The following is a 16016-nucleotide window of genomic DNA, read 5'->3' on the forward strand; positions in this document are numbered from 1 at the left end:
TATCCATGTTTGCATGAGATTGTATAGAGCCTCAGAGATGGAAACATTTTGAAGTCGGGTAGAAGACCAAGAGACCTGACTGGACAAGAGAAAAGTGAAATCTTGAATGCAAGAAAGGGTGTTTGCTCCCCTCAGTGTGGTCTACATTGTTTTTCTTTAAATCACCTCACTTTCTTCACATTCATTCCCTAAACCCCATCTTCTGCTTTACTATTTCTTTTCCCACAGTACAGGTCACCTGTTAACATACCATATAATGTACTTGGATTCATGTTTATGGCAGATTATCTGTCTTCCCCCAGCTGGAATATCTGTTCCATGAGGGTAAGTGTCTGCCTGCTTTGTTTATTGATGTAAACTAAGCACCTATAAGAGTTTTTGAGTCAAGGAAGAATTAAGTCAATGATCATTGGTTAAACGACCAATAGCAGAGTACTGAGCAGGCATATAGGTTTCAAAATTTTGTGGTTTCGATTAGCTATTGTAAATAAGCTGTTCTGCAGTTAATGTTACAAGCTTAAGACACGTTTCTGTTTCTTTTATCATCAAGAACATAAACTACATATGAAGATAAAGTTTTAGACCCAACATGATAGCTAAAATGCACATTTGAAAAATATATATATACTAGTTGATTTGATTTCTTTATCCAAAATAGAATTATATTCCTTTTCAAAACTTTTCCTTACATAGGTGTGTGTCCATATATGTTTATATATATAAATACAATTCCATCTAGTCAAAGCTATGGTTTTTCCAGTAGTCAGGATGGATGTGAGAGCTGGACCATAAGCAAACTGAGCACCGAGGAATTGATGCTTTTGAACTGTGTGGTTGGAGGAGACTCTTGAGAGTCCACTGGACTGAAAGGAGATCAGCCCTGAATATTCACTGAAAGGACTGACCCCAAAGCTGAGGCTCCAATAATTTTTCCACCTGATGCAAAGAACTGACTCATTGGAAAAGACCCTGATGCTGGGAAAGATGAATGTCAGGAGGAGAAGGAGATGGCAGAGGATGAGATGATTGGATGGCATCACCAACACGATGGAAATGAGTTTGAGTAAGCTCCAGAAGAAGGCAGAGGACAGGGGAGCCTGATGTGCTATAGTTCACGGGGTATCAAAGAGTTGGATATCGCTGAGTGACAGAAGTTAACTGAAGGTATGCATATGTGTTATGTATGTAACATAATAATTATATGATCATTATACATAGGTCACATTGACAAATAATGCTATTTTAGTTTCAGGTATCATTATATATAAATCATATTGACATATAATGTTATTTTGGTTTCAGGGATACAGTGTAAATATTTGATATATATTGCAAAATGACCACCACAATAAGTCTGGTGAACATCTGTCACTAGAAATTGTTACAATTTTCTTCTTGCGATGAGAACTTCTAAGAACTCTTAGCAGTGTTCAAATAGGCAATGAGTATATTCCAGTTTTGACTTAGTTCAGTTGAATGAGACAAGTGGCTTTGAGTCTTAGAATCAAAGAATCAGGTTGAAACAGTTGAGTTGAATCAAACTTCTCAGTGCCAACTCATATAGAGCTTTCTTGAAAAATCCATCCCTGATTAGGCCCCATCACACATGGTATGGTGTGCAGGCATAGATCGGTGTTTAAGGCTTCTGCTCTCTTTTCCACTTGTCCATGCGATTCTTTCTCAACATCTTTCAGTGCTTCATCCATCTCGTGTCTTCACTATCCAAACAGGTTATAATTATGGCAGAACATGTCTAAGTAGCTACACTCACAGTTGCTGCCCACTGGGCAATTTGGAAAGAGGCTGGGAAGGAGTCCTTCCAGTATTAGAATTTTACTTTCAGGGGATTAGAAAGCTTTTCAGTTTGAAGAGTCCATCAATACAACTATATTTCAGGAGTGAACACTGTGTAATTATTTATTTGATTAGTGACTAGCTGACCGTCTGCTGAGAGTAAGGCAATGAAGGGTTAGTAAACAAGGGAGGATTCAGGCAAAAGGAATGAGGAACTCTTGGAGAAAGGGGACACATGATTAAGGAGACCATTACCTCTATTTTGGTTAGGTTTTAGCTTTTGTTTAGGCTGGCTCTGTAAAGATATGGGTTGTTTCCATTTTATTTCCATCCATCCTCTATTCTTTACAATGTATGTCTTATTTAAGTGTTGAAAGTGACTAGAGACTCACTGCTTGTTATCACTGGGTAGTCGTGCTTTGCTTCTGGTATTCCAGAGGGTCTAGCAGAGGCTCCGTAGAGCACTTATTTCTATCAATTGCTGCAGAACCTTAACATTTTTTTGGTGATTTCTGGTACTAAGTTGATGAAATAACAGGAAAATAGAGCTCAGATGCTTTTGGATAAAACCTTAATTTATCTCCTCCCTTCTCTCTGACTTTTCACTGACTGACTCAACTAGTCCCATATTGTTGGATGCCTTTTTGGCTCTTATGTCTGCCTCATTCCTTGCATGTGGTCAAGGTCTATTTCATTTCCTGTATCTCTGACATCCTCTGTGTCTTTTCACTTGACAGAGCTCTCCTTGATTTTTACTGTCCTAATATTGCCAGCTCTTTCTGCTCTCTTTCTTATTCTCTACGAGTCCCAACAGCCACAACTCCTCAATGCACATTGAAGTTTCTCTTTTCTAATTCTGGACATTTTGCTCTCTTGGACTAAATGTTCTTGGTTTCCTGTTGTTTTGTAGAATAAAGACACACTCTGCAAATTGGCATATATGATTCTCCCTCATGAAAATTGGCATATGTGATTCTCCCAAAGGAGGTTTTGATAGCTTGCTTTGGGGCAAAGTATTCTGTCATGTTCTGGAAGGTTTGGGTCATCCCAGGTAGACACAGGGGCAGGACTCAGGCAAGAATAACCCTAGATATGAGGGAAGATGTTGACTTTGCTGGACAGTGTTCCTGTATGTGCCTAAAAGAACATAATTTGGCTGGATTCTGCCCTGAAGACTTGCCAGGCTTTGTTAATCTCAAGAAATATGGCCTTTAGTAACAACAAAAGAATACTCCTAATATAAAAGACAATTTAAGAAAAAGAGAGGAGAGAAGAGAAAATGGAAATAAAAGGGAATATGAGATATTTGTTCTTACAATATTATAACATATATATGTGTGTATATATATATACATATATATATATATATGTATGTATGTATTTGGGTCCTTAAAAATACATTTTTCTAACATCTTTTCATCTTTCACTACCTAAGTCCTGGACTCACTTTCCTTTTGCTGCTCTTCCTTCCTTCTGTCTTTATCTTCCTTCTCTCTAATTTATCCCCCTTTCCCATCTACCTTTTGATTTCCCATTTTCTGTTTACTAGGAATTATGGCTAAAGCCCTAAGGATGCTGCACAACCAGCCCAGCAACATCACTGACTTCTTAGGAGAGCCAGTCAAGAGATTGGCCCTCATCCCCGGTTGTCTGGAGGCCTTTGAACAAGCTGAGCAACCCTAATCCAGTCACACTGCTCCAGTCTCAGTAGAGACTCAGTCTATTGAGAGGATTTTTAATTCAGGGACCTACTAGGGCTTGTGTGGAAGGCCAAATAATTACTGACTAGGATAGTTACTCTAAAAGGAAGAGAGAATGGTATCTCACTTCTCAGATAAATGTGTTTTTAAATCCAGCGCTCTGATCGACTCAGTGTCTATGTGACCAGTTGGACAATTGTCCTCGGAGGACTCAGGCGGGTGCAGAGGCACACGTGTATTTCTGTCATTCAGTTGTTCAGAGTGTTTATGATACATGGGTTTCCTGTGGGTCAGCTAGTAGGCAGCTGACGGTGGGCTACTTAATTTTCTCCAGATGGTGCTTGCAGAGTGAGGGAAACAGAGAGGCTATGGTGACTACTGGAGGTGGTGAGCCACGGGTAACAGAATAATTCCCTGGTTAAAAAGGAAACTATGGCGTTGGGGATACCCAACTAGTGAAAGCTCGGGATAATCACAAGGATCCCCCACAAGAGAAACACTTGTCAGTCAGGGAGAATTTCAGATCAGTCCGTCTGGACCAAGAGAAGGCTACAATAGCACCATGTAAGTCAGTGATGTCAGAACTTTACCATCTCGTTTCCATCTACCCTCTTCCAACATGGCCCAAGGAATGAAGATCCAGAGAAGGAGAGACAAGGAACCTTGCAGAAATGGACACATCAATGCTTCCTGGTAGGTCCCCTGGGCCTCAGCAGGGGACAGGGAAACAACGAATAGGCTGAATATGAGATGGAGTTGACACTTAACTGATCTGGCTTTGTGAAACCCAGAGTGACAGAATGTATGGAATGGTTGCAAGGTGGTGCAGAAAATGAGGATGCAGTGGGGTGTGGGTGAAGACAGCCACTGGAGGAGGATGGAGGCAGTTCATGTTTGTATCTGCTATGGTCTCAACATTTGTGTCCCCCAGAAATTTTATATGATGAAATCCTGATTCCCATCATTATGGTATCCATAGGTGGTGCCTTTCTGTGGTGACAAAATTAAAAGGATGGAGCCTCCTCAATGAGATGAGTGCTTTTATGCATAGAGACACACAGAGGTCCCAATCCCTTCCCCCCGTTTGAGGACACAATAAGAAGTGTGTAGCCAGAAAGGACCCTGCATGACCACACTGTGGAAATCCATGTCCATTGTTTATAAGTCTGTGATATTTTTTAGAAAAACCCAGAAGGTCTAAGACAGCATCCTAACAATCGTCACACAGTTCAGTAAACCTCATGCTATTTGTACAAAGGGGCGAAGCACTGATCCTGTCTGGTGTAACACTGTGACAGTGGGCTGACAGTTTGCGGCTGGCTTTCATAAGAATCCTGAGGATTCAGTCTTTTTGGTAGCATGACCAGAACCATGAACAATTGTCTAATTCTTCGATTCTCATAACTTGACCCAGAGTAATTTTCTGTGATTCTTACGTAATCTCTTAACGGTCTTTGTAATGTCAGTTTCTGCTATTCGGACTAATTTTAATAGGAGCTTCATTCTCTCAATTGTAGGGGTGGATTTTCTTTTTATTTTGAATTCAATGAAAATAGAAATGTTAACAAATTGTCCTCTTAGATTCCAAATCTCTACAGAGTCTGTGTTTATTTTTTTAAGAGGAGACCCATTTCACAGAGCATGCATGAAAAAGCTGTAATTTCATAGACGCTTGCTATGGGATAGATCATTAGCACCATCTCCGAGCTGGATGCCATAGATGTGGATTTAGCACTGGTCGCTGATTCGGCACGCCAGGATCTTGCTGTACATGTCAATTTTACGTGAATCGCTGCGCAGGCACTTGAACAGGTTATAAAGTGCAGAATGACGTACATCTTCATCGCTGGACAACAGGGATTGGTGTCCTGACCAGTACATGCGATCCTCGGTCAACTTCTGCCTGATTGGTCGAATCATCTGAATACCCAAAAGATAATGATTTCTTACGTGTTTTATTAGTATTTCCTTTTATTTGTCCCTTGTAATTCTCAAATTATGATTTGGGGAAGACATACAAAGGTAAAACTCTCTAGATATGCATTTTTGAGCTAGCCTATGAGAAAACAATTAGGAATCTAAAAAGTAGAAACATAACTCAAGTTTAGTTTTAACTTTCTCTTTTCTTCCTTCCCACTCTCATCCTTTGATTTGAGGAGAACAGAGAAAGAAGACAAGTGGAACTTCAAGCAGATGTCCTGGGATACTTTGAGGAAAATGCTGAGCTTGGAAATTCTGTTCTCTAGTTCTCTTACTCTTGAAAATATTTCAACCACCTGTGCCCAGGAAGACGCAAGCTTTTGGTGGAATCGTGTGCAATACAGGAAAGGCTGCACATGTCAAAAATTGCAGTGAAATTCTGATTTGCTTACAATGGAATCTATCACTTTAAACGACTAGTCTCCTGCTTTATGCAGTAGCAGTCTAGCATATAGAATTCATGAATCTTTTTCTTACAAAATGAGATATTTCAAAACTCCTTATGCATTACAGAGGTCAACTCTTTCATTCATGAACAAAGCAAGAAAGCCCTCTGCAGGATGCTCACCTGTCTGAAACGCCTCTCTAAGATTCTTCGAAGTCTGGATGATTTTTCAATATTCTCTAAGACACTTGATATGATAGTATCTGAGAGGTCTTTCTTAATCTGATGGTCAGTGCCTAGATCAAACATAGGAGTAGTCCAGACGTACTGTAACATGAGTATCCACTTAGTAAGGTCTTCATTCTAAGCAAACATAAGAAACAGTCTCATTGAAATAATCATAATTCAATGGTTTTGGTTACATGTGATCTTTGCTCAGAGCAGCTGAACTGAAAGACTTTTGGTTATTCCTATGTGTATGCAGAGATTTTTGAAGGTAGTAAAAGTTGCAAAACTATAAAAGGTAGGCTATTAGATCACACTTCACTGAATTATTAATAATCAGGGTTATTTTATGAATTAATTCTTCTGATGAGTTCTAACTTATAACATGAATTTTCTTTTTCCTCTGAAATTCTACCACCCACTCAGTGAGTTCTTTGATGTTTGTCTATTTGCATTATAGAAATTTAAGTATTTTATTACAAGTCAGTATGTGCCTGCAGTATCTGACCCAGGAAAGAGGCATTCTACCTGTGCCCACATCATTATCACCCAGTGATTCTTTCGTATTAATGAATCAGATAAGTCATTCGTATTGATTTTCGATTGGCAATTTGTTTTGTAATGTTACAACAAAGAGACAATCAAGAAGACATGCCATTCCTAAGCAGGCTTTTTTTCCTCATTTGATCCCAACACCAGCCCCCATGCTGGTATCAGAAGAGTCTGTCTTGTTGACATGTGTCCGGGCAGAAAATGGCACTGCGTTATCTTTGGTAACAGCATCCGTGGGATTCACAATGGAGGGTTTTCCCCCAGGTTCACTACTACTAACAGAATTGAGCATGAAAATCCTGGGGGCTGAAGATCTCTAGTTAATAATCTTGATTTCTTTACAGCCAAGAACTCTTTTAGTGGTAAAGAACAGAGAACTGAGTAGGATGAAATATAGTAATGCACATAAAGTGCTTAGTAACATGTATGACCATATAGTAACTCTCAATAAACTTTAAATTCAAGCTTTTTGAAAAATCCCTCATCCTCCTCCTTTTTGAATGTTTCCTTTACTTGCTCATCCTAATTATTAATGAGCTTAACATAGGAAAGAATGCTGATATCATTAAGAAAGTTGTAGAGAGAAAAGATAGAATTTTAAGGCGGGATGCATGTGAAAGCATTTTAAATAATGTTAGGATTAAGGATAATGCAGGAAATTAGAAAGGAGAGATTATAATGGTGAAAATATGGAGTTGTCATTAATCATTGAGGCTTGATATGTAAACTGTGTTTCCTTAGAACAGAGCCAATTGTTGTGGCCATGAGAAGCAAAGCAATGTTACATAGGCCTTTGTGGGGGAAACTTACAAATTAAAAATAAAAGGTGATGGAGGAGTCATTGAGAGTGACAAATGAAGGAGGTGTCAGAGAAGTAGAAGCAGAATCAGGAGAGCCTTGAGAGGCAGATGCACTGGCTCGAATGGTGCAGAATAGGACTCCCACGTAGGAGTCACTAGTAACAGCGAGTACTCAAAACTGGGGTGTGTTTCTTACATATTCATGAATTTTGCAATCTTATATTTTACACATGGAAGTTCCCATTCATTCCCTGTTTTTGTACAGAATAATAGCTGCAATCCTGTGTCTAATGCATTACTTGAACTAAACTTGTCTGCATGGACAATTTATAGATCTGTTGTTTATTTTGATACTAAAAATCTTTAGTTATCCCTTGATTTGCTCATGTTTCATCAACTGCATAATATAATGCCTCTTCAACTGCTTACAATTCCTTCACCGTTTTCTTCATGTACAATTACCATTACCTCTAATAATCTGAAGCCTGTTAAGCTACACACTGTCTCACTTGATCTGGTGAAAAACCCAGGTGAAATACTCACATTCATCTCTTCGGCCATTTCTCTTTCTTGAGGAGCATGGAGGGAATTGGTGTGGCAGTCATTGATGGTATTGTTATACTCCGATTTACTCTGGGGATACTTCTCTTCCTAAAGGGATCAGGCAATCAGTTAGGGTTGTTGGGTATTCAGTAGATGAGCCCATAACCAGAACATTAACATGTTTAATAGACATGTAATTTTTTAATGGGGAGGCATCACAAAATTTGAAAGTCATTCTTTTCTTACTTTTTCTATATATTGTCTCTATAAAAATGATTTTACATCTAACTTTCCTAAGTTCAAACTTTTCCCTTCTCTATTTTATCATTATCTTTTTCTTTTTTTTCTTTATTTTTTAGTATTTGAACCAAATATAGTACTTTTGTACCAATACTTGGTGCCTCCCAGGTGATGGTAGTGGTAAAGAACATTCCTGCCAATGCAGGAGATATAAGAATACTCAGGTTGGATCCCTGGTGAGGAGCATCCCTTGCACGAGGGTACAGCGGCACACTCCTGGACTCTCGCCTGGCAAATCTATAGACAGAGGAGCCTGTTGGGCTACAGTCAGTGGGGTTGCAAAGACTTGGACACAACTGATGTGACTTAGAATGCATGCATGCGCCTATATTTAACCATTTAATCTCAAGTTTACTGTGGGTTAGAGCCAATATATTCCCTTATTAGGAGTAATACAGTAATGACTGACCTCTCTGAACCAGCTCACCAAAATGACTAGTGTTCATCCCAGGTGCAGAATACAATATTGTTTATGGTGACAAAATGGTACATCAGAAAAACATGACATAAAGTTATAGGAAATACTAAGCAATGGACTGAGAATAATAAGAGTAGAAAAATCTAACTAACACTTTGATAGAGAAAAACTAATCTTTAACGGAAGTTATGAACATTTGAAGAGATTACTTGGAGGAGTTGGAAAAAAATGGACAGTCAAAAATGGAGGATGAAACAAAAACTAGTGAGTACACAGAATATGTAAATTTAATAGAAACCTTTAGCACCCCCTTTTATTAGCTGCCTGCTCTATTGTGTGCTCCTTGAATGACCTAAAAGAATTAACACACAACTTTCAAATACCTTCATCAGAAAGAGAATAATTGTTTCCAATTGTAAACTCCCCTTCTATTGTGGCTCGAAACCTATTCACTGCAAATCTCAAAACAATAATTTGTAGCATTAAAAAAACTACCAGTATTTGTTTTTGTGACCAGCTTTATTTAACATGTTCCATCCACCCAGTTCACGCAGAGCAGTTCTCATTTATTGGCTATTTACACTGAGCCTGGAGAAGAAAGCCCACAGAGACACTGAAGGACCAGAAAATCAACATGCTTCCTTTTCCCCAGTCCCACCTAAAAGTGCTTGATGTCAGGTAGTATTGTGGACTGAATGTGTGTTCTTTAAATTCATGTCTTAGAGCCCAAATTGCCAAAGTACACTGTTTTGAAAAGGGTTCTGACTTTTTGGCATGCCATGGTCTATAGCCCACCAGAATCCTCTGTCCATGGGATTTCTCAGGCAAGAACGGGAGTGGCTTGCCATTCCCTTCTCCAGGGAATCTTACAGACCCAGGGATAGAACCCAGGTCTCTCCCATTGAAGGCAGATTCTTTACCATCTGAGCCACCAGCAAAGCCCATTAAGGTTAAATGAATTCTTAGGGTGCAACACTCATCCAATAGGTTTAGTGTCTCCATGAAGCGAAACACCAGAGAATTTTCCCTTCTGTCTCTGTGTCTGTGTGTCCTTTCCTCTGTCTCTCTTCCCCACCCCCCACCCGGTGTGAGGACGCACGGAGAAGCCATCCTGGGAAGAAAGAGTTCTCAGCAGAGCCTCACCTTGCTGGTGCCTGATCTGGGACTTCTAGCCCCCAGAGCTGTGAGGAAATAAATTTCTGGTGTTTATTCCCTGAGTCTGTTGTATTCTTTTATGGCATTCCTAGCTGACAGATACAAAATCATTTATTTTGGAAATTTAAAAAAGAAAGTGAGTGAAAGGAAATTGAAAAAGTTATTGTACTTCTTAGGAATCTTTCAGATTTCTCAAAACTGGTCCTTTCTTCAATTTCCACATCTTATGAGCTGACGGCGTCTTTAACCTAGAGAGTGTGTTATTTGAAGTTTGGCTGATGCAGCCCTCTTGTTTAAAGGACAGTATGGCCCAGTCACTTATGTGAAGGTACCTTCTGGGAGCCTGGCGGGCTACAGTCCATGGGGTCGCAAGAGTCGGACACAACTAAGCAAATAAACCACCACCACTGAGTACTTACAAACTCATTTAACATTATTGTGGTAAGGTTACGCATGTCATGGGACAGGCTGGAGACACGGCTAAACGTTTTTCTAAGGAACTTCAGGGGGACGCCAAACACGTCAGGACCGCAGGACGGGCATAAATTGCCTTGGCACAGGAGCAGATTTGACAGAACCAGCAGCAGGACCAGGCAGGGCCCTGTTAAAATAAAAACATGAGCCATTCTGAGATGATCTAATCAACTGAGGTTATCAAATCCATCCTGTGGAGGGAAGCCTTCTCTTTCCATGTTCCTCTGAGCAGGAGTTGGTGCTGTAATAGCTGGGGTAGAGAAGAAAGAGCGCCTTCTGTGTGAATTTAGATGGTTGATGACATTTGCACTGATAGATAGTTGGAGAAGTAGGATATTCTCTGCATTTTTGTATTGTTCCCAGAAGTACTTCTGTGGTCTGCAAACATTTGGAACTTAATTCTGAGCCAGAGTATTTAGGCCTTTCTTTAAGACAGTTTAATATCGGGACTCTGCAGACTCTGAGCAGCCAGGTCCTCTTGGAGTGTGTTATTTTTTCACTCTACATTGACTAATGCTTGAATTTTAGACACGGAAATGACAAGAAGTGTACAGTTGATCTGTGTGGTTTACCATCACGCTGAGGTAAGAGTAAACACATGACTAACTGATCGCTACTATTGAGTACAGAAAGAATACTAAGAGAAAAAGGATACTGAACCTTGGATCTGCTAACTCACCTTCATAACCCCATGCATGTCTTTGATACTTTCCCAAAAGCTCTAAAACATCTTAAAATTTGTTTTTCACAGTAGCTCTGTGAGTTAGCCTTCATCTTCACTATGATCATCAAGTTATGTTAAGGAAGATGCAATGACTTGGAGAGGGCAAATAATTTTCCCTGGTCCCACTATTAGCAGATGGAGGTGACTGGGCACCAATGCAGTCATCTGTTCACTTCCTGATGTCACATCACACATGCCTGTGGGCTCTCGGTCTGCATGTGTGTACCCAGGACCATATCAGGAGCTGTGATGACTGTTTAACGTGAAAAATATTTTGTCTTTGACTGCAAAACAGCAGTGACCCTAGAGCACTGGTTTTATCCACTTGTTCTGCTCTGTCTATAAAACACTCACAGTTAAAGTCTTTGACAATTATCAGTGTGGGGGCCTGGTTCTCCTGGTCAGCCTTGCTTCTAGGCAACTTGACAACGCTTCTACTTTTAAGCATCCTTAATCTTCTCATTACATTTGTTTCTTCGAGAAAATGGCAGGTGAATCTCCAAATGGTAACAAGAATATTACCTGGTCAGCAACTAAGACAACGTCATTGGCTCTGTGAACAAAGGGTTGACTTTGATGTTTTAGGGAGTAAATTCATCTGTCTGGTCAGGAGTATATCCTGACAACCCACGGGGCTTAGTTTTTGAACCATCTCCAAACATCACCGCTTGATAGGAGAACTAGACCTTCATGTTTCCATTATGTATTTTAATATTTCACAAATTACTTCTGGCCCTACTCTTGGCCAACAGAAGCATAAAATCATAGGCTCTTGCAAGCTTGATTTTAATATTACTTTCCCTGTCCATCCTTTGTAAGTAAGTAGAATTTAAGACTGAAGTGAGGAAGAATAGAGTTTGGACAAGAAACTGATTAAACAGGAATTCTATCCTTCTGAATGAGATCTGAACATGATTCTTTTTCCAATTTACCAGAAGAGTGGTAATTTATTTAAATATAAGATATCAGCATTTACTAGGTTTTCTCTGCTCTTAGTTACTTTAAAGGGGCATGTCGAAGAATAAAATGGTTATTTAAAATTAGATGATGATAATCAAAGAAGTGTTTTGCAAAAAGAAGACATAAGTTGGAGAAATTTGGGACAATCTCTCTCATCAACTAAAGAGCTTATTGTGACAGGCAAGGAGAATAATGGCTTGTATAACATAGATGTATTTCTGTGTATATATCTGTGCATGTATACATGTGTTATGAATAAATATATGCTTAATTCCTACATGGAACTTTGGACCTTATAAAATTTAATTTTATAAGTGGCAGTAAATATAACAGAATACCCTAATTCTTAATGTAATTGATCATTTGTTGGCAGATGACTAACTATATGATTTTTTTTTTCTGTTAAATTGTTATTTGTGTGTTTGCTTTGGTAGCATATATATTAAAAAATTGGAATAATACTGAGAAGATTAGCATGGCCCCAGCCCAAGGATAACACACAAATTTATGAAGCCTTCCATATTTTTCTCTAACAGTTTCGAGGGCTGCGATGGGAAGGACGGTGGGAAGAAGGTTCAAGAACGACTGGACATAGGTAAAAATATGGCGATTTATGTTGATGTTTGGCCAAAAGCAGTACAGTATTGTAAAGCAATTAGCTTTCAATTAAACATCAATAAATCTAATATTAAAACTGTTACTTGGGATCATATAACAGGTTCAGATGTCCATTCTCTGACTAAAGTGGATCTGACTGGAAAATGATGGTGTCAATTATCATTGGTTCGTGATTCATTAACTTTATAGCTGAATGAGAAAAGTAAATTAACCAACAATACTGTCAGTGATTCAGTGTCATAGCAAGCTATAATACTTGTCTGTGTTCGCTTTTAGGCGGTATAGTGCCCAAACTTTGAAACTGAGGCTGTTCCAGAACTGAACACTCATGAGTTCTGCCCAGGGTTTCTGTTCCTGATGCTGGAGGCTTCTGTTCACTGGTCCACTAGGTCTGAAACTTTCTTTCCTGAGCATTCTCTGGTTGTATCATGTGCACAAGTCTTACTATTTTGGTTGTCTAATTTGATCCTCTTATTCTTTTGATCAGACTACCAAGTCTCTTTACGATTTACTTTCAGACCCTTTTGTGCTTTGATTTTTCTGATGCTCATTAGTGTATTTGCTTCCATGTCTACCTCTCTGAGTAGTTCTCAGTATCTACATATACCCTACCCTATTCGCTTACTGTCTGGATTTTGGCGTTCAGCATCAGCATATTTTATGAACTTCATTTTCCTTCTGGTGAAGTTTCTTGTATACAGTAAGCTGGTGGGCTCCCATCTGGCTTTTTTGTGTTGTCTTCAAAAAATTAGAGAACTCTGCTTTCTTTCTAGGCAATACTGCCCCTTCATTTGATACCATTGCTAATTTTCTGTGATTTCACCTCCTTCCTCATAAACTGTGTCTTTCTCAATCTACTGTAACTTGAGTGCTATGTGTCTCTATGTTGGTGTTACTGTTTTATTTTATATTGTTAATTTTAATTGGAGACTAATTACTTTATAATATTGTATTGGTTTTCCCATACATTGAGGGGAATCCGCCGTGGGTGTACATGTGTTCCCGATCCTGAACCGTCTTCCCACCTTCTCCCCATCCCATCCTTCTGGATCATCCCAGTGCACCAGCCCCAAGCACCCTGGATCATGCATCAAACCTGGACTGGTGATTCATGTCACATGTGATAATATACATGGTTCAATGCCATTCTCCCAAGTCAGCCCACCCTCGCCCTCTCCCACAGAGTCCAAAAGACTTCTATACATCTTTGTGTCTTTTGCTGTCTTGCATACAGGGTTATCATTACCATATTTCTAAAGTCCATACATATATGTTGGTGTGCTGTATTGGTGTTTTTCTTTCTGGCTTATTTCACTGTGTATAATAAGCTCCAGTTTCATCCACCTCATTAGAACAGATTCAAATCTATTCTTTTTAATTGCTGAGTAATATCCATTGTGTATATGTACAATAGCTTTCTCATCCATTCATCTGCTGATGGGCATCTAGGTTTCACTTATCAACGTCTTAGGCAAGGGGAGTCACTCAGTCATGCCCGACTCTTTGCGACCCCATGGACAGTAGCCTGCACAAGCTCCTCCATCCATGGGATTTTCTAGGCAAGAATACTGGAGTGGGTTGCTGTTTCCTTCTCCAGATCAATGTCCTAAAGGTTTTCCATAAAAACTTGCAACACTTTGCTTAAGTTTATTCCGAAGTGTTTTATCTTTTTGTGATGTAATAGTAAATTGGCTTCTTTTCTTTCTTCAACTTTCTCATAGTTCATTGTTAATATATATAGGTACACAACAGAATTTCATATATTGGAATATAGTAAACATAATGTATGCTACATCTTTAAAGAATAGACATTTTCCCACAAATAAGACATATAGATGGTCAAGAGGTATATGAAAAGATGCTCAGCATCACTAATATCAAAGGGAATGCAGATATAAAGCAAAAGAGATATCACTTCGTGCCTGTTTGAATGGCTAGTACCAAAAATGTAAGAAATGACAAATCTTGTTGAGGATGTGGAGAAAAAGGAGTGCTCATGCTCTGTTGGTAGGGAGGTATACCAGTGCAAATCCCACAGAAAAATACTGTGGAGGTTCCTCCAGAAATTTAAAAGAGAACTGTTATATGATCCATTATCCCCCTTCTGGATATATAGTCAAAGGAAATTAGATCATTTTCTCAAAGAGAGATCTGTATTCCCACGTTCATTGCATTATTCACAATAGCCTTGGTATAGGAACAACCTTAGTATCTTTCAACAGGTGAATGCATTAAAACAATGTGATGTAACATATATAGGTAAATATTATTTAGCCATTAGAAAAAGAAAGAAATCCTTCCAATTATTGCAACATGGATGAAACTGGAGGGCATTACACTATGTAAACTAAGTCAGACAAAGAAAAATACAATATGTTCTCAATTATAAGAAATCTCAAAAAAAATAATCTCTGAGAGACTGGACATCATTGACTGGCATACCGACTCAACGGACATGAGTTTGAGTAAGCTCTGGGTGTCGGGGATGGACAGGAAAGCCTGGTGTGCTGCAATCCATGGGGTCACAAAGATTCAGACACGACTGAATGACTCAACTGAAGAGAGTGGGACCTACCTGTGTTCTCCTCAAAAAGCAAAAGTTAAACATGTGTGGTGATGGCAATGTTACTTAATAGAAAGGGAAACTCATTTCTAATACATGCACAAATGGGGGTGGACAGGATGATGGAGGGTTAGGTGGAAATGGGTACACCTCTCTCCACCGATGCATCAAGAACATCTGAAGACACAGCAGTTCTCACAGAAGACCAGGTGAATACTGGCAGGACTCCATGACTACAGAGAAGGAATGTCTGGATCCACACAGAACTCGGTAGGAGAAAGGAAAGAAGGGACAAGGAGGAAGGGGAAAGAAGGAGTGAGCAGGTGGGACCAGCCTGCACCTGGGGCTGAGGGAGCTGAAGCGCAGGGGAGAGATCCCCGCCTCCATGACTGTCCTCTGGAATAGGGGAGTCATTTGAAGCTGTTGGGGAGCAAACTAACTAATCAGTGACCGTCTGAATGGAGTGAGAACCACATAGACAAGCCATGCTGCTGTCTTTCATACCTCGGACAGGGTTGTAAGTCCACTGGTGTCCACAGAAGCTGGGAGCTGGAGCCATGGGGATTGCAGAATGACCCCAGGGTGAGAAGTCCTGTTGACCGTGGGGAGTCAGCCGGATGGGATGGGATGGAGGAAATCTGCTGAATCGAATGCTTCTTAAGGAAACTCACGAGGCCATAAAAGTAGGGTTCAACTGCCTGTGGAGTAGAGCTATCTCTTTCTCCATGAGGGTACCTGTAGGTTGAGCTATAGAGAGACTTCAGTGAGGGTGTTCCTTGAGTGCCTGATGCACTAAGCAATGAAGAGTTTTGAATGTCTATATAC

General features: G+C 39.7%; 1 protein-coding gene and 1 non-coding gene across 2 annotated transcripts; one reads left to right on the forward strand and one right to left on the reverse strand.

The window, feature by feature from the left end:
• Window positions 1-5222: 5222 nt before the first annotated feature.
• LOC122696831 (placental prolactin-related protein 3-like) lies at window positions 5223-15750 on the reverse strand. The gene is made up of 5 exons (XM_043906955.1): window positions 15696-15750; window positions 10272-10453; window positions 7980-8087; window positions 6043-6222; window positions 5223-5414 (listed from the first exon to the last, which is right to left on the reverse strand). Exons 1-5 carry the CDS (start codon window positions 15748-15750, stop codon window positions 5223-5225), a joined length of 717 nt encoding a protein of 238 aa, XP_043762890.1.
• Window positions 12431-12537, forward strand: LOC122697873. Its single transcript, XR_006342205.1, has one exon. It is a non-coding gene; the product is annotated as a U6 spliceosomal RNA (small nuclear RNA).
• Window positions 15751-16016: the final 266 nt, after the last annotated feature.

Source organism: Cervus elaphus, chromosome 7 (genome assembly GCF_910594005.1).
Source record: "Cervus elaphus chromosome 7, mCerEla1.1, whole genome shotgun sequence".
In the NCBI taxonomy this organism is placed as follows: Eukaryota; Metazoa; Chordata; class Mammalia; order Artiodactyla; family Cervidae; genus Cervus; species Cervus elaphus.

What these genes read in the sequence shown, in the direction of transcription:
- LOC122696831 (XM_043906955.1), bottom strand. Translation starts at nt 15,750, where the DNA reads ATGGCTCCAGCTCCCAGCTTCTGTGGACACCAGTGGACTTACAACCCT. An exon ending in GACTTACAACCCTGTCCGAG is followed by an intron (nt 10,454 to 15,695) that starts GTATGAAAGACA and finishes TTATTTTAACAG; the next exon opens with GGCCCTGCCTGGTCCTGCTG. An exon ending in CAATAATGTTAAATGAGTTT is followed by an intron (nt 8,088 to 10,271) that starts GTAAGTACTCAG and finishes TGATCCCTTTAG; the next exon opens with GAAGAGAAGTATCCCCAGAG.